Raw genomic sequence first — 25,642 nt, forward strand, 5'->3', positions numbered from 1 at the left:
ATAGGCCAGAGAGAAACTAAGGCCAGAGAGAAACTACCTCCTCTGGTGGAGGAATCAAGAACAAAGAGACATAATGATTAGAGTTAGACCATTCAGGGGTGATATCAGGAAACACTTCTTCACACGAAATGTAGGATTCTGCAGTTCTCTTTCCAATAAAGCTGTTGCGTCTGGTGCTCAATTGAAAATTTAAAATCAGAGATTGTTGAATCGATAATGTGGGGATAAGTTCAGTGAATGGAGTAGTCCCTTACTTCAAGTTGCCCGGTTGTAAGTCGTTTTGGTTTAACCTCAGTCATGCTGGGTTTGATGGAGGGTCATGTGACCCAATCAGCACCATCTTTGGGGGGAAACCACGCGAGGGGCCTGGAGGGGCGGGGACGGGGTGGAGAATCGCGCAAAGAGCCTGGGGAGGGGGGAATGCTCGAGGGTCTGTGGGAGGTGGAAATGCGTGATGGCCTGGGGAGAATGCTCGAGAGGGTGCCGAAGTATACTGTTTTAATATTCTTTTTTCTGCAGAGATAGATGGTACAGAACCCAACTCCAGCTTTTACATTGGGGTAAACCTGATTCACTTATTGTTATTTTGTTTCAAGTTACACTTTTCTGGAATGCAACTATAAGGTTAATTGAGGAATTACTGGACAGGGCGGTCATGATCGAACTGAGGGAATGAATGGCCGATACTGATCTACTTGGGAATCTATGCTGAGTGTGAAATGACTTTCTAGCTCAGCTAATCCTAATGGCTGTGCCAAGTGATGGGACTTCCTATCTCAGCTAATGCTAATGGCTGTGCCAAGTGATGGGGAAAGTGCTTTATGTGAGCAGGAGCCTGATAGAGCAGTGGCAGTGGCAGATTACCTGATCACTGCTTCCATAACTGAGAAAGGTTGCATAACACAAGGCAACACAAATGAGGCAAAGAAATTAAATATTTCATTCACTTTTTTCCACTTGCCTTCCAGTTAGCAGATTAAGTTCCTTACCTTCAGTTGGTTCACTGGCGAGAACATCCTGATCATTCTTGTTTTGGGATGGTGACCGGTTCATTTCTATACAATTCACAGCCTGAAATGATAAGGACAGGGAGGGGTGAATTCCACTTGGGCCTCCATTGGAATAGTAAGGTACATATGACAAGAGAAGGTTGCTTGAACCATCCAGCCATACTTTGGCAGTCTGCGTACAAATTGCCCTTCCAGCAATTCGGCCCAAGTTTATGCAAAATTTCTCGCCCATCTCGGATAGAACCTACACGCTCCAAACTGTAATAGACTTCAATATTGGAACATCTTGTTATATTATCCTCTCTGCTGCCCTCTCTGTTGGGGAGGTGTAAATAAAGTTAGTGCAACTGGTCATTAGTGTTACTCAGAGTGAACCACAGCAGAAAGGCAAGAACAAGGCTGGGATAGAATTTTCTTTTTACACTCCATTTGAGAAATTAAGAACATCATTGACACATTTTCTGGATCTTCTAAAGCTGACTCCGAGGGAGTGTGGGCAATTTGAAAGATTGAGCCTTGTCAGGGCGACCAACACTTGGGCATAAATGAAGGGATACTACTTTGGTATAGAAGCACAGGGAGGAGGGGCAATGGGGTTCTTGCAAGCCTGTGAGAGCGGGGAGGGGGACAAAACCTGCGAACGTGGACCGCCCTGACGAGAGTTGAGCACGCAGTGCGGGTGGGAAGGGAAAGGCCTCACAGCCGCATACATCAATTCTGACTGCTCACAGCCTGCTCCTCAGGCCAGCCACCGAGCATCCACAAGATCTACCCACATGCGTGATGGGTCTGCGCATGCACAGAAGCCAAGTCATTATCACTGCGGGTATAGTACAAACTTAGAAATCAACCTTAGAGACACTTTCGTAGGAGACCTAAAGATCAATAAAGTTTTGAATAAAGCAGAGATGGAAGGGTGCCTGAGATTAAAGGGCAGCACGGTAGCCGAGTGATTAGCACAATTGCTTCACAGCTCCAGGGTCTCAGGTTCGATTTCTGGCTTGGGTCACTGTCTGTGCAGAGTCTGCACGTTCTCCCAGTGTGTGCGTGGGTTTCCTCCGGGTGCTCCGGTTTCCTCCCACAGTCCAAAGATGTGCAGGTTAGGTGGATTGCCATGCTAAATTGCCCTTAGTGTCCAAAATTGCCCTTAGTTGGGTGGGGTTACTGGGCTATGGGGATAGGGTGGAGGTGTGCGGTTGGGTAGGGTGCTCTTGCCAAGAGCTGGTGCAGACTCGATGGGCCGAATGGCCTCCTTCTGCACTGTAAATTCTATGAATGAGGCTACATTCATGGAAATGGCAGAAAGAGATAGTTGTGGATTATAAGGGATTTATTTTCCTGAGCCAGGAGGGGAGCTCTGCTGGATTTCAGTGAAATCCAGGCAACAGCAGCAATGTTCACAGTCTCAGGGTCAGAACTTTGGGTGCTACCATTGCCATTGTATCCACCAACCATTTATATGCCTCCATTTCAGGTCAAAGTGCTTTGCCTTTTGGAAAGTCAATCATATGCAGATGGCACGCAGGAGTAGAGGAAACAGGAATGTTTCAGGTTGTGGTAAAAATCCAGGTCGAGATTGTGATAGATCCAAAGCTAGTTCGGGATCCTAGAAATCCTCAAATGTGCATGGGATAGATATGGAAACAGAAGTTGATGTTATTGATCAGGAAGATCAAGAGTTATACTCAGTCAGAGAGCTGGGGAAACAGCAGATGGAAGATTGGATTGGATTTGTTTACGGTCACGTGTACCGAGGTACAGTGAAAAGTATTTTTCTGCGAGCAGCTCAAACAGATCATTTAGTACATGAAAATAAAAGAAAAGGAAAATACATAATGGGGCAACACAAGGTGCACGATGTAAGTACATAGACTTACATGGGTGAAGCACACAGGAGTTGTAGTATCAATCAGGTCAGTCCATAAGAGGGTCGTTTAGGAGTCTGATACGGGTAATGCGGGAAATGCGGGTAATAGGACTGGAAATAAAATTCCAGCACCCACAGTAGAAATGAAAGTCAGAGATTCACAACGTCCTTTCATCGTTGATACAGTTACAACTCTGGTAAATCAGGAGGAGAGACAGCAAATCACTAAGTCTCATTTCCTTACACAAAACTGGTCTGAAACTGACCAGTCCAATATCAGAATTCCAGTGTTGAGTGAAATTCGGGTTAGTGTGGAATATTATGAAACATCCTGTAACATGCCATTGGTATTAGTTACAACGACCAAAGTCTCTCTGATGGGAATTAATTGGCTTTTGGGGACACGGTTAAACTGGGCAGAGTTATTTACAGTGGGGATGTGTAAGGGTATGTCTGACACCGAGGATATGCCAAGAGAACACAAAATGTTCTACAAGGAGGACCAAATGATAAAATAGAGCATCATAAGGCAGCACGGTAGCATTGTGGATAGCACAGTTGCTTCACAGCTCCAGGGTCCCAGGTTCGATTCCGGCTTGGGTCACTGTCTGTGCGGAGTCTGCACATCCTCCCCGTGTGTGCGTGGGTTTCCTCCGGGTGCTCCGGTTTCCTCCCACAGTCCAAAGATGTGCAGGTAAGGTGGATTGGCCATGCTAAATTGCCCTTAGTATCCAAAATTGCCCTTAGTGTTGGGTGGGGTTACTGGGCTATGGGGATAGGGTGGAGGTGCTGAACTTGGGTAGGGTGCTCTTTCCAAGAGCCGGTGCAGACTCGATGGGCCGGGTGGCCTCTTTCTGCACTGTAAATTCTATGATAATCTATGATAAAGACAAAGTGAAGATGAAGGACAAATTACAGTTGGTATTTTGCAAGGTTTGGCCAGTACCTTATTCCCAGTTGGAAGTGAAGAGCTGTATAGATTAGAAAGAGCAGGGGTAATTGAGAAGGTAAAGAGCAGTGAATGGACCCACTCTGGTAGCTCAAAAAGCAAATGGGTCTATTCAGATTTGTGGAGACTCTAAGCAAATGGATCAAGAATGATACTTACCCACTGCCTAGCAGCGAGGATTTGTTATCTAATTTAATAAACGGGAAAGTATTCTGGAAGATAGATCTGCCAAATACATATTTGAAATTAAAATTAACTGACAAGAGCAAGGAACCTCTGACCATTCCGACACACAAGGGGTTGTATCAGAATGAAAGGACACCGTTTGGGGTGTCTACGGCTCCCTGTGTTGCAGAGCCTCGTGGATCAGGTACTCAGTGGGCTGAACGGGAGTGTGCTGCTTTTCAGAGAACATTCTAATCAGCCGGAAGACAGGGCAAGAGCACATTGTAAGGTCAAACAAAATCCTAGACCAACTTTAATAATATGGCATTAAAGCAAATAAAACACAACTGTTGCTTCATGCTGTCAATTCTAACGTACCTGGATCACAAGATAGCAGTGAAGGTATTTATCCAAAACAGAGGTTGAGGGGATTCTGAAAGCATAGGCCAGAGAACAAAGAATAATTTAGAACATTCCTAGATATTGTAATCTCATCCCTTATTTATCTAACACATTTGCTCTATATCAATAATACAAAGGTGGAATAGTTTGGGACTGGTCTGTGGCGTGTAAGAAAGAAGTGTGGTGATGCTGTTTTGACTTGTCATGATCCAAGAACAATTGGTTTAAGGATGTGATGTCTCACCACAGGGGTTAGATATGGTGTAATCTCACATAATGGAACCTGGCGTGGAGAAGTCTGTAGCGAATGCTTCCCATACTTCAAATGAGTCGGAGAAAAAAGACTCAAGTTGACAAAGTGGCTTTAGCGATGCATGTTACTAAGTTCCACAAATACTTGAACAGTAGTACTGCCAAGTCCTTATGATCATATTTAGTTCACAGGAGGGAGTGCCATTAAGCATGGTACAACACTCTAAACATTTGGGGGCAGGGTAGCACAATGGTTAGCACTACAGCTTCACAGCTCCGGGGTCCCAGGTTCGATTCCCGCCTTGGGTCACCGTCTGTGCAGAGTCTGCACGTTCTCCCCGTGTGTGCATGGGTTTCTTTCGGGTGCTCTGGTTTCCTCCCATAGTCCAAAGATATGCAGGTTAGGTGGATTGGCCATGCTAAATTGCCCTTAGTGTCCAGAAAAGCTTCGATGGGGTTACTGGGATAGAGTGGATATGTGGGTTTGGGTAGGGTGCTCTTTCCAAGGGCTGGTGCAGACTTGATGGGCCAAATGGCCTCCTTCTGCACTGTAAATTCTATGATTCTATGAAACATGGCTCCAGTGATGGGTGTTAATTTTGATGCCCCATTGAGAGATTACCATAAATCAGCAGATCATGCAAATACTTTTGAGATTTCCCATGAAACTTGATTGATTTATAGATACGGAGTTACTTGAGGATCACTAAGTACACAAATGACATAGAGAAATTCACGCAGAAACTCGCAAGGAGGCGCTGCTCAGTAAAATGTTGTTATGTCTTGAACGACTGACCTACAGGACATGATGAGGCGAAACTGGGGTATTTCACATGAACTGAGTATAGATTAAAGCTGACTCCAATGGGGTTTAAGAGGCATTATTTTGCCATGGTTTATAAAGAGACTGTGAGAGGAACTTAATCAAGAACACACAGGGATAGCCCATATCAAAGCAGCCGCAAGAAGCTCGTTTTGGTATCGAAACGTAGGCAGAGATATTAAAGAGTTGGGGAAGAGATGTGAAATGTGTCTCAGAATGAGAAATGGCCCAATCATGGTTCCTCTCATGTCGATTTCTTTGAGGTGGAAAGGAAAGAATGCCTCGTTTTGGTAGCTCGCTGAAGTGTGGATAAATGTTAAAACTATGTCCAATACCACAAGTGCCAAAACGATAGAGATTTTAAGAAGTTGGCTTGCGATAGATTGGTTCACGTCAGATAATGGTCCACATCAGAAGAGACTGAAATATTGGAGAGTAAGAACAGACTCAAAAACCAAGATAAAAGCAAATCCCTGTGGATCCTAAAATTTGTAACAAAAACAGAAAATGCTGGACAATCTCAGCAGGTCTGACAGCATCTGTGGAGAGAGAAGGGAGCTAAAGTTTAGAGTCTGGATAGCTCTTTGTCAAAGCAAGAGAGAATTGAAAAGAGATTTATACTGTTACGGGGGAGGGGGGGCCTGGAGCTGTGGGGCTGGACAGAGGGCCAGCGATAGGTGGAGATTGACAAAGATGTTGTGGACAAAAAGACAAATAGACTGTAAAGAGTGGTGATAATAGTAAGAAGTCTTACAACACCAGATTAAAGTCCAACAGGTTTGTTTCAAATTACTAGCTTTCAGAGAGAGAGAGAGAGAGAGAGACAAAGTCAAAGATGCAAGACAATGCTTTGAATGCGAGCATTTGCAGGTAATTAAGTCTTTACAGATCCAGAGATTAGGGCAACCCCAGGTTAAAGAGGTGTGAATTGTCTGAAGCCAAGACAGTTGGTAGGATTCAGTGGTGATAATGACTAAGAAGGGTGCTGATAGTGGCACATTAAAAGATCAGAATGTGTTAATCGCAGAACCAATGTAAGCAGTGTGCTCCATTCTCTCTCCACAGAAGCTGTTAAACCGGTTGATATTTTCCAGCATTTTCAGTTTTTGACTCTAAAACCATATCACCCACCATCGAATGGTGCTGCAGAAAGAAGTATAGACTGTGAACAGCTCTTTGCAGAGGTATTTGCTCGATCCAAACCAGGCAGTAATTCCCATGTTTCTACTGCTCGCTTACTGAATAACCCCACAATCTACAAAATGTTGCTCACCTTACAAATTAATGTTCAAATCCGCTCCTAGGACAAGGTTTTGTTTGCTTCAGCCTGACAATAATAGCAAAATAAAAGAAGAAAAACAGACAAGAGAAGATAAGTCATGTCACATGAAGTATGACATTTAGAGAGTTCAGTTCTGGTCAGGAGGTCAGGATGAAAAACCCGCCAAGGTGATAAAGAGTTTATAATTGTCATTGTGAAGAAACTGGGTGCATTTACATATCTAGTGAAGATTTGACGAGAGGCTCCATCTGTGCCATGTAGCTTGAAAGAGGAAAACTGACAAAGGGAGGGCATGAGAAACCTCCTATAATCTAAATTCCTCCGAAAACTCAAAAGTGAAAGTCGGAAAGAAACTGTTAGTTTGCCGATATTGAGAATCCAACATCAGATCAAGCTGAGTCAGGGTCTTTAATTAAGAGAAATCAACATCACAATACCAACCATGAAGTTAGATACAAGCTAATGGAAATGGAAGGAGATACTCGGACACAAAAAGAAAGATACAGATAGGTTAGGTTCATTGAATGTATTGGAGAAAGAAGAAAATAGTTGTTCTTTTCCTTATTTCTTGTTGTCAAACACATATTGCTATTAATAAAACATGATTATTTTAACAAGAAAATTACTCTGGTAATCCTGGTCATATATTTTTCCGATTGGATGAAAAACTAATTGGTGTTTATTATCTTTTTGATATCGTGAGGGTGACGTCAACTTGGGGACGCAGTTTAACAATAAGAGGGCTCCCGTTTAAGACTGAGATGAGGAGAATTTTCCTCCCAGAGCATTGTGGGTCTGTGGAATTCTCTCCCCCAGAGAGTGGTGGAGGCTGTGGGTCATTGAATATATTCAAGGCTGAGTTGGACGGATTTTGGATCGACAGATGAGTCAAGGGTTATGGGGGACAGGCAGGAGTGGAGTTGAGGCCACAAGCAGATCAGACATGGTCTTATTGAATGGCAGAGCAGGCTATGTTCCTATCCCCTGCCACTCTATGCCTCACTCACTTTATGCTTCAGTCATTCTCTCATATGTACCAAATACCTTTTCTGGTGAAGGATGAAACATTAACCAGTTTTGTCAGAGAGTGACAGCTGTTGTGTTTATCCAGCTTTTGAGAAGACATGACATGCAACCTGTGATTCAACAAGCTCTCGGTTACAGAGGTAGGAAACTGTCCTGATTACCATTTTTTAATCAGCAGTCTCACAATTAACTGAACTCAAAGGCCACCTTTTATCTGTAGCCATCAAACCCGTGGAACAGGAACTCCTGAACCTTGCCTGGCACCCTAGTGATAACAAAACATGGCAAAGCTGTGTTGCAATCTATCCTGGAATCCTGACATGCCTCCAAGTGAACAGTTCATCAGAAAGGTGATCCCGTTAAAGAAATGAAAATGTGTGTTGTCTCGTTTTTACCCACTGACTTTTCAACTGTGAAAACAGAGCCACAATATTCAGTGCACCACATCATCAAACACCACAATACCGCTGGCATTTCAGTCTGCGGTCAGAGCTTATGCTTAATCATGAAAAGTTCTGAGCGGTAGAACTGAACACTATCCTGAGACACTTGTGTTGGAGGACATTCAACTGTGTAAATACAGTGCAGAGCTGGAGGTCACAGTCTGACACTGCAAGTGATTTACATGTCAACCCAATTCTCAGCTCCCACACACTGTATAATAACACTGCAATGCTTGCTGCTGATGTACTAAAGTATCGCGGCTGCTGCCTGGGAGTGTAATCAAACAAAGTCTGACATGGAGTCAAAAAATGAGGTCAGGTGACTAAAATCTTGGCAAGTTTTAAGAGAGGTCTTGAGATGAGAGATTCGGGTGGAGATCCAGTGGATAGGGCCTTGGCAGTAAGCATGGCAATGGCTGGATGAAGATTACTAGAACTGGAGGAACACAATGCTCTCAGACAGGCGTAGTGTGATAGAGATAGGGAGATGGGAGGTCATGGTAGGGTTACCAACCTTCCAGGATTGGCCTGGAGTCTCCAGGAATTGAAGATCAATCTCCAGGACACTGCGATTCTGCAGAAATATCATCAAGACATGAATAAAGACTGTTCTTTTTACCATCTTCTTTCAACTTTTCTCTTTACCAGATATAAATATATTGAAGATGGGGGAGGGGGGGGGGCCATTTGGCTGACAGTCAAGCATCATCCAATTGAATAATAAGTCCCTTTATTTTCTAATTGGTGTAGGAAGGCAGTAGGCCACAAGGACAAATGTGTTGGCATAATAATGACGGGAGCACAGGGGGGGGGGCAAGTTATGTGGTGAAACCTCCAGAAATACAGTTAATCACAGTTGGCAGCCTTAGGCCATGGGGGGGGGGGATTTAAACTCAAGGATGCGTGCAAGAGTTTTAGATTCTCTCGATCAGAAGCCAATGCAGGTCAGCGGGCACAGGGCTAATCGGTGAATGAGACCTGGTGCAAGTTAGGAATGGGTAGCAGAGTTTTGGATGAGTTCAGGTTATTGAGGATGAGACATTAGCCAGAACTGAGAGCACTGGAATAGTTGAGTCTGGAGGTAGCCATGTATGAATGAGGGTTTCAACGGGAGAAGAGTTGAGGAAGGGACAGAGATAGGAGGTCCTAATGAGTAGATCGTCTTGGTGATGGAGATGGTGTGGGGTCAGGTACTCAGCTCAGGTCAAATTAGCATTGAGTCACAGAGTCCTTACGGCACAGGAGGAGGCCGTTCACCCCATTATGTCCATGTCTCTGTAAACCAAACTAGTCAGCTCCATTCCATATCACCATAGTTCTACAAGTTTGTTTTCCTCCTGTCCACTGCCTATCTTAATTTCCTTTTGCTGTCAGTGATCATTTCTGATTCCACCACCCTGATCAGCAGCCAGTTCTAGACCATTACCACTTATTGCGGTTTTTCCTCCAATTTCATCTGTACCATTTCCAAATGCCTTAAATCTGTGCCCCCGAGTCCTCATGCTAAGGAATACACTAAGATTGCAAACGGAATGGAATCAATAGCAAGAGGACTTGAGGAAAGAGGGCTTCAGTCTTATCGATGTATAATTGGAGAAATTTGCAACTCAGGGGCAGCACGGTAGCATTGTGGATAGCACAGTTGCTTCACAGCTCCAGGGTCCCAGGTTCGATTCCAGCTTGGGTCACTGTCTGTGCGGAGTCTGCACATCCTCCCCGTGTGTGCGTGGGTTTCCTCCGGGTGCTCCGGTTTCCTCCCACAGTCCAAAGATGTGCAGGTTAGGTGGATTGGCCATGATAAATTGCCCTGAGTGTCCAAAATTGCCCTTAGTGTTGGGTGGGGTTACTGGGTTATGGGGATAGGGTGGCGGTGTTGACCTTGGGTAGGGTGCTCTTTCCAAGAGCCGGTGCAGACTCGATGGGCCGAATGGCCTCCTTCTGCACTGTAAATTCTATGATAATCCAGTAAATCAAGTGGTTCACGCATGGTGATGGTGAAGTAGAGTTGGGTAATGCCAATGTATCTGTGGAACCTGGTGTGTTTTTGGTGATGTGTAGAGGGGCAGCATGTAGGCAAGGCAATCCAAGTCAAACAACACTGCGCAGTGAACAAAGGAAGGTGCTTCTGGTTGTTGGAGGCCAATCACCTCAGTCCCCGGACGTCACTGCAGCAGTTCCTCAGGGTAGCGGCCTAGGCCCAGCCACCTTCAGCTGCTTCATCAATGACCTTCCCTCCAATATAAGGTAGGAACTGGGGATGTTCACCGATGGTTGCACAATGTTCAGCACCATTTACAGCGCCTCAGGTGTTGACGCTGTCTGTCCCTATATGAAGTGAGACCCGGACAACATTTAGGCTTATGCTAATAAGTGGCAAATAATATTCGTGCCATACAAGTGCGAAGCGAGAACCATCTTCAAAAAGAGAAGCGAACAATGAACGCTTGCTATTCAGTAAATTATCATGGTGACATGGTGGCACAGTGGTTAGCACTGCTGCCTTATAGTGGCAGGGTTCGATTGCGGCCTCGGTGTGGAGTTTGCACATTCTTCCTGCGTCTGTGTGGGTTTCCTCTGGGTGTTCTGCTTTCCCCTCAGTCCAAACAAGTGCAGGTCAGGTGGATTGGCCATGATAAATTGCCCCTCAGTGTCTAAAGATATGCGGGTTTTGTTTGGTTAGGGCCGAGATAAAGTGCTCTTCCAGAGGGCTGGTGCAGACACGATGGGCTGAATGGCCTCCTTCTGCACTGTAGGGATTCTATGGATCACTGAATAACCCCACCATCAACATTGTGGGGCTCCTCACTGACCAGAAACTAAACTGGACTAACCATATAAATACTGTGGCTATGAGATCAGGTCGGAGACTGCAAATTCTAGGGAGAATAACTCACCTCCTGACTCCCCAAAACATGTCCACCATCTAAAAGGAGTGTGGTAGAACTCTCTCCACTTGTCTGGATGATTGCAGTTCCATCATCATCTTGCTTGATTGGCACCCCATCCAGCACCTTAAACATCCACTCCCTCCGCCACCAAAGCACAGTGGCAGCCTTCCAAACCTGCAAATGTTACCATCTAGAAGGACAAGGACAGCAGATATATGGGAACACCACCAGCTGGAGGTTCCCCTCCAAGCTACACACCACCCTGACTTGGAAATATATCACCATTCCTTCAGCGTCGCTGGGTCAAAATCCTGGAACTCACTCCCTAACAGCACTGTGGGTGTACCTACACCACATGGACTGGTGGTTCACCACCACCTTGTGGGCAATTAGGGATGGCCTAGCCTACGACATACATGAAAAAATAAAATAAAATTAATCCAAGCTTTATGGGCCGAGAATATATAGCAACACAAATCTCACAGGCCAGCACCTTAGAGCACGAGCATGTTCTCCTGCTTAACCCTGAATTACAGCTGTTAGCTAAACTTAGAATAAAAAAAACAAGACAGCATTATTCAGAATAATTTTAGACTCCAGTTTAATCCAGATATAAATTGAAAATCCTTCTTTAAATTACATCCTTGCCACCACAGAGACTTGGCAGCTAAGCGTTCCAGGATTTAAATGTTTCAGGCAGGATAGAGGGGGATGTAAAAGGAGTTGCACAAACGGTTAAGAAGAATATCACAGCTGTACTGCGGGAGGACACCTCAAGAGGGTTCAGACAGCGAGGCAATGTGTTCAGAGCTCAGGAATAGGAAGGGTGCAGTCAATGTTGGGGGTTTAACTGCAGACCTCCCAACAGCCAGCGGGAAATAGAGGAGCAGGTATGTAGGTAGATTTTGGAAAGGTGTAAAAGCAATAGGGTTGTTGTGGTGAGTGATTTTAACTTCCCCTATATTGACTGGGACTCATTTAGTGCTAGAGGCTTGGATGGGGCAGAGTTTGTGAGGAGAATCCAGGAGGGCTTCTTGAAACAATATGTACAGTAAGAAGTCTTACAACATCAGGTTAAAGTCCAACAGGTTTGTTTCGAATCACTAGCTTTCAGAGCACAGCTCCTTCCTCAGGTGAATCCAGTATGTAAACAGTCCAACTAGGGAAGGCGCCATACTGGACCTGGTATTGGGGAATGAGCCCAGCAGTTTCAGTAGGGGAGCATTTCGGGAAAAGTGACCATAATTCAGTAAGTTTTAAGTTACTGTTGAATAAAGACAAGAATCGTCCTCAGTGAAGGTGCTAAACTGGGGAAGGCTAATTATAACAATATTAGGCAGGAATTGAAGAATCAAGATTGGGGCAGATATTTGAAGGTATTGGCATGTTCTGCAGAACAAGTAGTTTAAAATAATTTATTAAGGAACAAACTTTGTGATAAGATAACTAGGGTAAATTAACAAACAACTAACACCAAACAACTCTCATGGAACTCCTGCAAATACATCGGTCTCCCAGCACGATCAATTCCCAAATCACATGGTGACGTGATGGGGTTACAATGCCACCTAGTGGTCGGAGGTCATGCATAACATTATGTACAAACTTACATTTTGCATATTAGGGGCTCATTTAGCACAGTGGGCTAAGACAGCTGGCTTGTAATGCAGAACAAGACCAGCAGCGTGGGTTCAATTCCAGTTCCAGCCTCCCCGAACAAGTGCCGAATTTGGCGACTAGGGGCTATTCACAGTAACTTCATTGAAGCCTACTTGTGACAATAATTAATTATCAGATCCTCTTTCCTTTGTAAAAGAAAGATATTTACAAGCATGAAATTACTTCTTACATTTCATCATGATATGCATAAATATATACATGTTCAGATATCTTTTGTTTTATTTCACAGTCTGTTACAAGTTCTGTCTTTCTGGCTTGCACCGTATTCTTGTGGATCTTCTTAAGAGTTTGCTGGACTGGCACAGATTCTTCATGTACTTTAATATTTGGCGTTTGATTTTGATGTCAACGTTTCATCCTCTTGTGTTGGTTCCGTGTTTTCTTGAGATGTTTCAGGACTGTTGTAATCTTGCTCAGGTGGTTTCATCACAAATGGTTGCCGTACTTTGGGTAAAGCTCTTCTATTCCATCTCAAAACAAAACCTTCATCCGTCAAACCAGATATGAGTTTGGACCTGCTGGTCGCAGTACCTTTGCCTGTTGAGACCATCCATTGTAGCCTTCTACTCTCACCGTATCCTCTGGCTGCAGAGGCTGAAGCCTTTTGGCAGACTGGTCATAGAACCCCTTCTGCTTCTTTTTCTGATGGCCAATTGTCCCGCTAACGAGTGGTTCACGGGCCCATTAAGAAGATGAGGTAGAGTTGTGCGTAGATGCCGGTTCATTAACAGTTGAGCAGACAAGAGGCCATTGAGTAGCGGTGCTGAGCGATAGCTGAGGAGCGCAAGACTCGTCAAGAGTCGTTTGACAACATGGACTCCCTTTTCAGCCTTGCCATTTGATGGAGGGTAATGCGGCCTGGAAGTAACATGCCAGAAATCATACTGTCGTGCAAATTCCATAACAGTCAAAGCAAGGACCATTATCGCTCATGACCACATCCGGAACGTCGTGTCACACAGAAATTTCCTTGCTGCGCTATCTCCGGGTAGTTCGAGAAAAAGTCTATGACCAGAAAGTACTCCTTTCCACTGAAATGGACAAGGTCCATGCTAACCTTCTGACATGGCGTGGTGACTGTATCGCCTATCTGCATAGTTCCTTGTTCTGCTTGCGCTGAAATATTTGGCATGTTTCACAGTTCTCCACCATCAGCTCAATGTCCCGGTTGATACCAGGCCAATAGACTGCCTCCCTGGCTCTCCTCTTGCACTTTTCCATCCCTTAGTTCCCTTCATGTAACTTGATGAGGATCATTAGCTGCAGTATCTGTGCAATCACGATCTGCTGATTTCGCAACAGAAATCCATTAACGTCACTTAATTCTGCTCGAATGTTCCAGAAACCCGAACATGATCCTTTGGGCCATCCTTCATTGATGTACTTTCTGCAGCATTAGTTTCTTCTCCAGTGACCTTTGACTTGTCGTCAGAGACTGGCAGAGACTCTGTCACCATGTTTACATCGACTTGTACGTCCTCATCCAACTGGGTTGGTTCCTCAGTGCCCGCAGCTCTGGAAAGTGTGTCAGCCAGGATGAGATGTTTACCCGGCATGTACACCAATTCAAAATCGTATCGCCGCAACTTCATAAACATTTGTTGCCATCTCGGCGACATCTCATAAGATTTGTTTTTATGATGGCGACCAGTGGACTGTGGTCAGTCTCCACAATGAAGTTTGGAAGCCCATACATATAATAATGGAACTTTGTCAGCCCATTAATGAGCCCAAGACACTCTTTTTCAAAATGTGCGTATCGTCATTCAGTGTCAGAAATCGCCCGGGAAGTATACGCCATTGGCTGGCAGCCAGTCTCCTTCCAGATTCCGCTGGAGCAGGACCGCCCCTAAACCATCCTGTGATGCATTGGTTGAGATTTTTGTACTCCTGGTTGGGTCACAAAACATAAGCACTGGCGCCCTGGTAAGCGAAGCCTGCAGTGCCTGCTACTCTAGTTCGTGCTTGCTGGACCACTGGGATGCTGCATTCTTCTTTATGGTCTCCCTCAGATGCGTTGTTTTGGCTGCCATCTTGCAGATGAACTTGCCCACAAAATGTATCATGCCGAGAATTCTTAAAATGCCTTTTTTATCAGGCTGAACCCCTTGTGCAGACAGCTCGTCTCCTAGGATGGTGATACCATGTCCCCCGCAACTAAGGAAGGATGTACTGGCCTTGGAAAGGGTCAAGAGGATATTCACAAGATTGACCCATGGAATGAAGAGCTTGTTGCATGAGGAACGGTTAAGGACTCTGGGTCTGTACTTGTTGGGAGTTTAGAAGGATGAGGGGGATCCTATTGAAACTTACAGGATACTGCGAGGCCTGGATACAGTGGACGTGGTGAGGATGTTTCCACTTGTAGGAAAAACTAAAATCAAAGGTCACAATCTCAGAATAAAGGGACGATCCTTTAAAACAGAGATGAGGAGGAATTTTTCAGTCAGAGGGTTGTGAATCGGTGGAACTCTTTGCCACAGAAGGCTGTGGGGGCCAAATCATTGAATGGCTTTAAGACAGAGATAGATAGGTTCTTGATTAATAAGGGGATTAGGGGTTATAGGGAGAAGACAGGAGAATGGGGATGAGAAAATATCAGCCATGATTGAATGGCGGAGCAGACTCTGTTAATTCTGCTCCTATGTCTTGTGGTCTTATGGACTTGACATTTCGCCCTGTTTAATTTCAGACCGTTTTTCAGATACTCTTTAGGATCCTTATCAGACGCTCAGCATGTTCCTCCCGAGTCAACCCCCAAATAATAGTGTCATCTACATACACACGGACCCCCGGGATTCCTTCAATTATATGGCATGATGAAAATCTCTGAAGCCGAGATGATGCCAAATGGCATTCGTAAAAAACAATACCTCCCGCAGGGTGTGCTGAATGTGCACATTTTGGTGCTTTCTTTATCTATAGCTTCAATTGCCAGGAGCCTCGTGACGCATCCAATTTTCTGACACGGGTTGCTCCTGCCATTTCACATGTTATCTCCTCCTTTTTTGGTATTGGTAGTGTTCCCTTTTAATATTGGGATTCAAATCCTCCGGATCCATGCAGATTCTTGGATCCCTATTCTGCCTCTTTACACAGACCATGGAATTAACCCAGTCTGTAGGGGCTTCAATATGTTTAATGACACCCAAGGTAGTCATTCTCTCGAACTATGCCTTTAGTTTATCCCTTAGTGGCACTGGGACACGTCTCGGTGCATGAATCACAGGTTTCGCATCTTCCTTCAACTGAAACTTACCTGTATGGTACCAAATCCTTGGAAAATCTCAGGGAAATCGTTCAATATGGATTCTCCTGAGGGATGAGAGCCTGTTGCAGCATTGTCTGCACTGAAGACTCATCAGAAGAGGTTTGGCTACTCACACGCCTCAACTCCAATGAAGGACTCGTGGTACACCATCACCAGAAAATTTCAGCTTGTACCTTGAGCTTGATGTACCGACATGCTCCCAATGAGATTTTGTTGCCATTATGATCTGTTAATAGTACCGTTTCAGCAACTATTCCTCGGCCGACTTTGCAGCTTTTTTTTTAAACATCAGACAGGTTGATGAGGTTGGCCCTTGCACCAGTGTCGAGCTTGACCGTTATTACAAGGTCCCACATGGCAGGCTGGTACAGAAGGTGAAACCATACGGAATCAGAGGTGAGCTGGCAAGCTGGATACAGAACTGTCTGTCATAGAAGACAGGGTCGCAGTGGAAGGGTGCTTTTCAGAATGGAGGGCTGTGACTAATGGTGTTCCGCAGGGATCTGTGCTGGGACCTTTGCTGTTTGTAGTATTTATAAATGATTTGAACAAAAGTTTAACAGGTCTGATTAGTAAGACACAAAGGTTGGTGGAATTGCGGAGAGCGATGAGGGCTGTCAAGAGGATACAGCAGAATATAGATCGGTTGGAGACTTGGGCGGAGAGATGGCAGATGGCGTTTAATCCGGACAAATGTGACGTTGTGCATTTTGCAATAATATAGTGGGAAATATAGAGCAAATGGCAGAACCCTTAAGAGTGTTGACAGGCAGAGGGATCTGAGTGTACAGGTCCACATGTCACTGAAAGTGGCACCGCAGGTGGAGAAGGTAATCAAGAAAACATGTGTCATGCTTGCCCTCATTGGCCGGGGCCATGAGTATAAAAATTGGCAAGTCATGCTGCAGCTGTATAGAACCTTAGCCACACTTGGAATAGTGTTCAATTCTGGTCGCCACACTACCAGAAGGATGTGGAGGCTTTGGAGAGGGTAGAGAAGAGGATTACCAGGATGTTGCCTGATATGGAGGGCATTAGATATGAAGAGAGGTTGGACAAACTTTGTTCTCACTGGAACAACAGTAATTGAGGGGCGACCTGATAGAAGTCTACAAAATTATGAAGGGCATGGACAGAGTGGATAGTCAGAAGTTCTTTCTCAGGATGAAAGAGTCAATTACTCGGGGACATAGGTTTAAGGTGCGAGGGCAAAGCTTAGAGTAGATGTACGAGGGAAGTTTTTTTTACACAGAGGGTAGTGGGTGTTTGGAACTCGCTGCCGGAGGAGGTGGTGTAAGCAGGTACGATAGTGACGTTTAAGGGGTGTCTTGACAAATACATGAATAGGATGGGAATAGAGGGATACAGACCCAGGAAGTGTAGAAGGTTTTAGGTTAGACGGGCAGCATGGTCGGCGCAGCCTTGGAGGGCCTGAGGCCCTGTTTCTGTGCTGTACATTTCTTTGTACAGTTTTTTTTTTTTGAAACAGCCAAAGGTGAAGAGAAACACAGCTCACTTCCAGTTAACTTAGTGAAAACTGCATATTATGTCCCTGGAGGACTTTTGGCCGAATTCCACTGTCTAAATGCTAAGAAATGCAGAAAACCACTGACAAGAAAGGTCAGCTGGAGGCAACTGGAAAGGTAATTGTTCTTCAACATGGGTGACTTGGCAACTGGGACAGCTTTTCATTCAACACTTTCAAAGGCATTAGGACGGATATCTGCTGATATCATCAAGGCCATTGATGAGAGACTCAGTCCATTTGCGCAAAACATCAGTGCCTGTGATAAATGTAAGAAATTGTCATATTTTATATTTTTTGCAGCATTACTAAGCCCTGGGTTAAGATGCATGCAGACGACTTCCGGGTGCGGCGATGACCAGCTAAGTCGCACGTTTCGGCAGCTCCCGGTGGAAAGGACTTTTGGGCTCTTAATAGGAGCCCCAACGGCAATTTTAACGGCTAAAAACACTGTGCGGTAAACCAGAAGGGAATGCCCCCTGGACACGGATGGAAAAAGGAGAGGAAAGTGGCCGGATTGCGGTGGATCCTCTAGAGCAGCGGCCAGGAAGGCAGGCACAAAGCAAGATGGCGTCGGAAGGAGGCAGTTTAATATGGAGCCCTGACCAACAAGAGTTCCTGCGGTGTTGCGTGGAAGAACTTAAAAAGGAGCTGAAGAAGGAGCTGCTGGCCCCGATATTACAGGCGATTGAAGGGCTAAAGGAGGAGCAAAAGACCCAGGAGCAGGAGCTTCGGGTCGTGAAGGCAAAGGCTGCTGAGAATGAGGACGACATACAGGGCCTGGTGGTGAAGACAGAGATGCACGAGGCACAACGCGCTATGGTAATCATGGCGGGAACAGGGAAGCAGGAAGGAGGGGGCCTTGAACAGTGGGAGCCGAGGTCACGGGGGGAAGCCGAGGTCGGCCAGAGTTTGGTGACTTCTGGGAGCAACATGGGGGGTGTAACTACGCTAGTGGGGGATCTAGCGGGGGGGGTGGGAGGGGGGGTTAACTGGGTTGCTGTTGCTGGGGAGAAGGGGGAGCTGGTATGGGGTGGGGTGGTCGGGGCGGGAGGGCACCGTTGGGGGGAGATACGGCTACGTGGGAACCGGGTGAGGAGCTGGATTGAAAAAGGAGATGGCTAGTCGACAAGGGGGGGGGGGGGTAAAGAGCCCCCCAACCCGGCTGATCACGTGGAATGTGAGAGGGCTGAACGGGCCGATAAAGAGGGCACGGGTACTCGCACACCTAAAGAAACTTAAGGCAGATGTGGTTATGCTGCAGGAGACGCATCTGAAACTGATAGACCAGGTCAGACTACGCAAAGGATGGGTGGGGCAGGTGTTTCATTCGGGGCTAGACGCAAAAAACAGGGGGGTGGCTATACTAGTGGGGAAGCGGGTAATGTTTGAGGCAAAGACCATAGTGGCGGATAGTGGGGGCAGATATGTGATGGTGAGTGGCAAATTGCAAGGGGAGGCGGTGGTCTTAGTGAACGTATATGCCCCGAACTGGGATGACGCCAACTTTATGAGGCGTATGTTAGGACGTATCCCGGACCTAGAGGTGGGGAAGTTGGTAATGGGTGGAGATTTTAACACGGTGCTGGACCCAGGGCTGGACAGATCGAGGTCCAGGACCGGAAGGAGGCCGGCTGCAGCTAGGGTGCTTAAGGACTTTATGGAGCAGATGGGAGGAGTAGACCCCTGGAGATTTAGTAGACCTAGGAGTAAGGAGTTTTCGTTTTTCTCCTATGTCCACAAAGTTTATTCACGGATAGACTTTTTTGTTTTGGGAAGGGCACTGATCCCGAAAGTGACGGGGACGGAGTACACGGCTATAGCTATTTCGGATCACGCTCCACATTGGGTGGACCTGGAGATAGGGGAGGAAAAAGAACAGCGTCCACCCTGGAGAATGGACATGGGATTATTGGCAGATGAGGGGGTGTGTTTAAGGGTGAGGGGGTGTATTGAAAGGTACTTGGAACTCAATGATAATGGGGAGGTTCAGGTGGGAGTGGTCTGGGAGGCGCTGAAGGCAGTGGTTAGAGGGGAGCTGATATCTATTAGGGCACATAAAGGAAAGCAGGAGGGTAGGGAAAGGGAGCGGTTGTTGAAAGAACTTCTGAGGGTGGACAGACAATATGCGGAGGCACCGGAGGAGGGACTGTACAGGGAAAGGCAAAGGCTACATGTAGAATTTGACTTGTTGACTACGGGTAATGCAGAGGCACAATGGAGGAAGGCACAGGGTGTACAGTACGAATATGGGGAGAAGGTGAGCAGGTTGCTGGCCCACCAATTGAGGAAAAGGGGAGCAGCGAGGGAGATAGGGGGGGGTGAGAGATGAGGAGGGAGAGATGGAGCGGGGAGCAGAGAGAGTGAATGGAGTGTTCAAGGCATTTTATGAAAGATTATATGAAGCTCAGCCCCCAGATGGGAAGGAGAGAATGATGTGCTTTCTGGATCAGCTGGAATTTCCTAAGGTGGAGGAGCAGGAGAGGGCGGGACTGGGAGCACAGATTGAGACGGAGGAAGTAGTGAAAGGGATTGGGAGCATGCAGGCGGGGAAGGCCCCGGGACCAGACGGATTCCCAGTTGAATTCTATAGGAAATATATGGACTTGCTGGCCCCGCTACTGATGAGAACCTTTAATGAGGCGAGGGAAAGGGGGCAGCTGCCCCCGACTATGTCAGAGGCAACGATATCGCTCCTCCTAAAGAAGGAAAAAGACCCGCTGCAATGCGGGTCCTATAGGCCTATTTCCCTCCTGAATGTGGACGCTAAGATTCTGGCCAAGGTAATGGCAACGAGGATAGAGGATTGTGTCCTGGGGGTGGTTCATGAGGACCAAACTGGGTTTGTGAAGGGGAGACAGCTGAATACAAATATACGGAGGCTGCTAGGGGTAATGATGATGCCCCCACCAGAGGGGGAAGCGGAGATAGTGGTGGCAATGGATGTCGAGAAAGCATTTGATAGAGTGGAGTGGGATTATTTGTGGGAGGTGCTGAGGAGATTTGGCTTTGGAGATGGGTATATCAGATGGGTACAGTTGCTGTATAGGGCCCCGATGGCGAGCGTGGTCACGAATGGACGGGGGTCTGATTATTTTCGGCTCCATAGAGGGACGAGGCAGGGATGTCCTCTGTCCCCGTTATTGTTTGCACTGGCGATTGAGGCCCTGGCCATAGCATTGAGGGGTCCCAGGAAGTGGAGGGGAGTACTCAGGGGAGGAGAAGAACACCGGGTATCTCTGTATGCGGATGATTTGTTGCTATATGTGGCGGACCCGGCAGAGGGGATGCCAGAGATAATGCGGATACTTGGGGAGTTTGGGGATTTTTCAGGGTATAAATTGAACATGGGGAAAAGTGAGTTGTTTGTGGTGCATCCAGGGGAGCAGAGCAGAGAAATAGAGGATTTACCGTTGAGGAAGGTAACAAGGGACTTTCGGTATTTGGGGATCCAGATAGCCAAGAATTGGGGTACATTACATAGGCTTAATTTAACGCGGTTGGTGGAACAGATGGAGGAGGACTTTAAGAAATGGGACATGGTGTCCCTGTCACTGGCATGGAGGGTGCAGGCGGTTAAAATGGTGGTCCTCCCGAGATTCCTTTTTGTGTTTCAGTGCCTCCCGGTGGTGGTCACGAAGGCTTTTTTCAAAAGAATCGAAAAGAGTATTATGAGTTTTGTGTGGGCCGGGAAGACCCCGAGAGTGAGGAGGGGATTTTTGCAGCGTAGTAGGGACAGGGGGGGGATGGCACTACCAAGCCTAAGTGAGTACTACTGGGCCGCCAATATTTCAATGGTGTGTAAGTGGATGGGAGATGAGGAGGGAGCGGCGTGGAAGAGATTGGAGAGGGCGTCCTGCAGTGGGACTAGCCTACAAGCTATGGTGACGGCGCCGCTGCCGTTCTCACCGAAGAAATACACCACAAGCCCGGTGGTGGTGGCTACATTGAAAATTTGGGGGCAGTGGAGACGGCATAGGGGAAAGGCGGGAGCCTCGGTGCGGTCCCCGATAAGAAATAACCATAGGTTTGTTCCGGGGAGAATGGATGGAGGATTTGGAGCATGGCAAAGAGCAGGGGTAGCACAATTGAGAGATCTGTTCGTAGATGGGACGTTTGCGAGTCTGGGAGCGCTGACGGAAAAATATGGGTTGCCCCAAGGGAATGCATTTCGGTATATGCAACTGAGGGCTTTTGCGAGGCAACAGGTGAGGGAATTCCCGCAGCTCCCGACGCAGGAGGTGCAGGATAGAGTGATCTCAGAGACATGGGTGGGGGATGGTAAGGTGTCGGACATATATAGGGAAATGAGGGACGAGGGGGAGATCATGGTAGATGAGCTGAAAGGGAAATGGGAGGAAGAGCTGGGGGAGGAGACTGAGGAGGGGCTGTGGGCTGATGCCCTACGTAGGGTAAACTCATCGTCCTCGTGTGCCAGGCTAAGCCTGATACAATTTAAGGTGTTACACAGGGCGCATATGACCGGAGCACGGCTTAGTAAATTTTTTGGGGTAGAGGATAGGTGTGCGAGATGCTCAAGAGGCCCAGCGAATCACACCCACATGTTCTGGTCATGCCCGGCACTACAGGGGTTTTGGGTGGGGGTGGCAAAGGTGCTTTCGAAGGTGGTGGGGGTCCAGGTCGAACCAAGCTGGGGGTTGGCTATATTTGGGGTTGCAGAAGAGCCGGGCGTGCAGGAGGCGAAAGAGGCTGATGTTTTGGCCTTTGCGTCTCTAGTAGCCCGGCGCAGGATATTGTTAATGTGGAAGGAAGCCAAACCCCCGGGTGTGGAGACCTGGATAAACGACATGGCAGGGTTTATAAAGTTAGAACGGATTAAGTTCGTATTAAGGGGTTCGGCTCAAGGGTTCACCAGGCGGTGGCAACCGTTCGTCGACTACCTCACAGAAAGATAGAGGGAATGGAAAAGAAGAAGACAACAGCAGCAACCCAGGGGGGGGGAGGGGGGGGGGGGGAAGAGAAGAGGGAGGGGGGGAGGAATCGGACGGACTCTCAGGAATGTTATTGTATATGTATAGGCACTTGTTTTAGGTAATGTATATTGGACTGTTGGATTGTATCTTTGGAGAGTATTTATTTTTGACCAGGCAGTTGCCATTTAGTTTGGTTTTTGTTTCTGTTCATATATTATTTATTTATTTGTTTAAAACTGGCCACTGTTATTTATATTGCTTTATTGTTGTTTAAAAGAAACACTACGTACTGTTATGTTTGGCCAAAAAATCTTGAATAAAATATATTTAAAAAAAAAAGATGCATGCAGACAGTATGACTGCTGGAATGGTGATTAAGGTGTCATAGAAATAAGGTAAGCATTGATTCAGGTGAGGTGCTCTGTTAATAAATCTTGAGACCCATTTACTGGTTTACAGATGGCTAACAAATGGAATATTGTTTACGTTTAAAGGACCCCTGTGTGTAGATAATGTATATGGGATATTGTGTTTGGTCATGGCTAACCGAGTCAAGATACATCTTGTAAGAGGAGACAAAATAATGCCTTGTGCTTTGGGTACGGATGATGTAGTTAATGGGAGGAGCCAGGTCTGTCTGAGAAGTCAGTTGGTCCTAGAACTCTAATCTGAACAGAGGTGTTTTAGTTTGGTCTTGAAAAGTTCTCTCTCTAAAGATTCTGCATGTAGGAAAGCAAGACCCTGGTTGTTAACTTTATTCAGGAGTGGTATTTGAAATATATTGGTTTGCTTAATTGGCATTTGATGGCAGGTTTAGGAAGCTAAGGGTTTGGCTCTTTTACTTGAAAACTGTTGTAACTGTTCACTGTGAAGCTATTACTTTATTGCTCACATGGTTAGTTCCGTGTTCAAATTAAAGTTTGTTTCAACATAAAAGATACCTATTGGCCAGCGTTATCACCCCTGTGGTGCAGTAACATTTCCTCACAGTTTTACAAATTGTAAAACGTTGGGTTCTGGTCTGGGATCTGAGCAGTGCCCATGCTTCAAAACTGCAGAATACCAGGAAAAGGCTTGATGAAGCTGAGGAGAGCATTCGGACTGTGGAAATCCCAACTTCCTTGGCAGAGGCCCGTTTACAGTCTACCAAAAAACAGCTGCTCACAATGTTGGACCATCAAGAGGATTTAGAGAACTGAGGCCAGAGGAAAATGTTCAGATTATCAGTTTACAAGAGGGAGCTGAGGGCAAGCTCTCCGTTAAATTCTTTGAGAGCTGACTACCACTCTTTAACATAGAAATGAAAGCTGGGCACATCGCTCACTTGCTCTGGGGCCCAGGGATAATCATGACCCCGGCCCATAATGCGTTTCCACAACTTTGAAGATCATCAAAACGTGATGGAGGCAGCCAGACGTAATGGGACTTTATACTTTGATGGATCGAGGATCTCTTTCTATCAAGAATATAGATCTCTTTTTATTCAGCAGTGGTACAACAAAGACGGAAGGATTTTGACAAAGTCAGAAAACAATTGAAGGCCATGAAAGTACAGTACACCCTGCCATATCCAACCATACTGAGGGTGGGCACTCAATAACTCGACACAAACATTCGATACCCCGACTAAAGCCATGGCTTTCGTGAGCTCTGTGGGAGGCAATAATTCAGGTGCCTCAACTGAACGACATTATAAACAGACTGCAGTTGATTGTAAAGTTTGGACTTTATCCCTTGTTATTTTTTTGGGTATTTGTATTTATTATTCTGACAGGAATGGACTAGTAAACTGTACAATACAATGCATCTGGTATTTAAGAAATGCTGGGCGACATGTGGCGCAATGGATAGCACTGGGGCTGCGGCGCTGAGGACCTGGGTTCGAATCCCGGCCCTGGGTCACTGTCCGTGTGGGTTTTGTACATTCTCCCTGTATTTACGTGGGTTTTACCCCCACAACCCAAAGATGTCCAGGTTAGGTGGATTGGCCATGCTAAATTGCCCCTTAATTGGAAAAGAAAAGAAATGCTGGGACTCGTACATAGCCATAGATCCATAGAATCCCTACAGTGCAGAAGGAGGCCATTCACCTCATCGAGTCCGCGCCGACCCTCTGAAAGAGCTCCATACCTCAGCCCACTCGTCCCGTTTCCTTCTCTCTTATTATGTTAATTAGGAGTGCCGCTAATGGTGGGCATCAAGCGGGACTTCGGTTTCAATAGGCGAGGTGAGATTGCAGCGATGGAGCCTCATTCTCTTTACATTACATTTTGACTTTTCTTTCTTGAAGAGACAGGCTCCATGTAAATATGGAATGCATGTTTGGGTAATTAAACAAAGTCTCACATTTGGTGAGGAAAACCTTCTGTTTAAGATTGTTTGTTCAGTTATATAAGATGGTTTTTGTGGAGTTTTTTTGGATAAGAGAATCATTAGTAGGTTACTGGCATTCTTGCAAGGTAAATTTGTTAGAAAAAGATAATTTAATATGTCGCTTCTCGGGTAACTGGGGATGCGGCAGGTGGGTCTCCACACACTCAAGTGTAAAATGGCCAACTTTCTTTTTAGCGATATCCTACATTCTTTATTACTGAATATGTAATGACAGGGGCTACATTGAAAATTTGCTCCTGGAATGTACAGCTGATATATCATCCTATTAAAAGAAAAAAGATTCTACCGTTCCTCAAAAAGGAAGTTGATACACCCTCTGATACACAAGACTCATTTGGATGACAAAGAGCATCTGAAATTGAAGCGGGATTGAGTCAGGCAAATGGTTTCTGCCTCATTTTTGACTAGTCACGATTTTGCTGAATAAAAACCTGCCATTTAGACTGGAGAACTGCACAAGGGTTAAAGGGGGAAGATAGATAAGGTAGATAGTCAACATCTTTTCCCAAAGGTAGGGGAGTCTAAAACTAGAGGGCATAGATTTAAGGTAAGAGAGGAGAGAGATACAAAAGAGACCAGAGGGGCAATTTGTTTCACACAGAGGGTGGTGAAAGTCTGGAAAGAGCTGCCAGAGGCAGTAGTAGAGGGGGGTACAAATTTGTCTTTTAAAAAGCATTTAGACAGTTTTACGGGTACGATGGGTATAGAGGGTAATGGGCCAAATGCGGGCA

General features: G+C 46.0%; 1 protein-coding gene across 5 annotated transcripts in view; it reads right to left on the minus strand.

Moving 5' to 3' along the window:
* LOC140393975 (transmembrane protein 263-like) overlaps nucleotides 1–25,642 on the minus strand; it is a 59,654-nt gene that overhangs the window by 4,468 nt on the left and 29,544 nt on the right. For 3 of the 5 annotated variants that reach the window (XM_072480683.1, XM_072480681.1, XM_072480685.1), the window contains 2 exons: nucleotides 4,370–4,424; nucleotides 990–1,071 (listed from right to left, as the gene is read on the minus strand). In XM_072480683.1, coding sequence (XP_072336784.1) covers nucleotides 990–1,053 — 64 coding nt within the window. In that variant the 5' untranslated portion in view covers nucleotides 1,054–1,071; nucleotides 4,370–4,424. Of the gene's footprint in view, nucleotides 1–989; nucleotides 1,072–4,369; nucleotides 4,425–6,741; nucleotides 6,796–25,642 lie in introns of all 5 variants that reach the window. The other 2 variants (XM_072480684.1, XM_072480682.1) reach the window with 2 other exon arrangements.

This window comes from Scyliorhinus torazame, chromosome 17 (genome assembly GCF_047496885.1).
Source record: "Scyliorhinus torazame isolate Kashiwa2021f chromosome 17, sScyTor2.1, whole genome shotgun sequence".
In the NCBI taxonomy this organism is placed as follows: domain Eukaryota; kingdom Metazoa; phylum Chordata; class Chondrichthyes; order Carcharhiniformes; family Scyliorhinidae; genus Scyliorhinus; species Scyliorhinus torazame.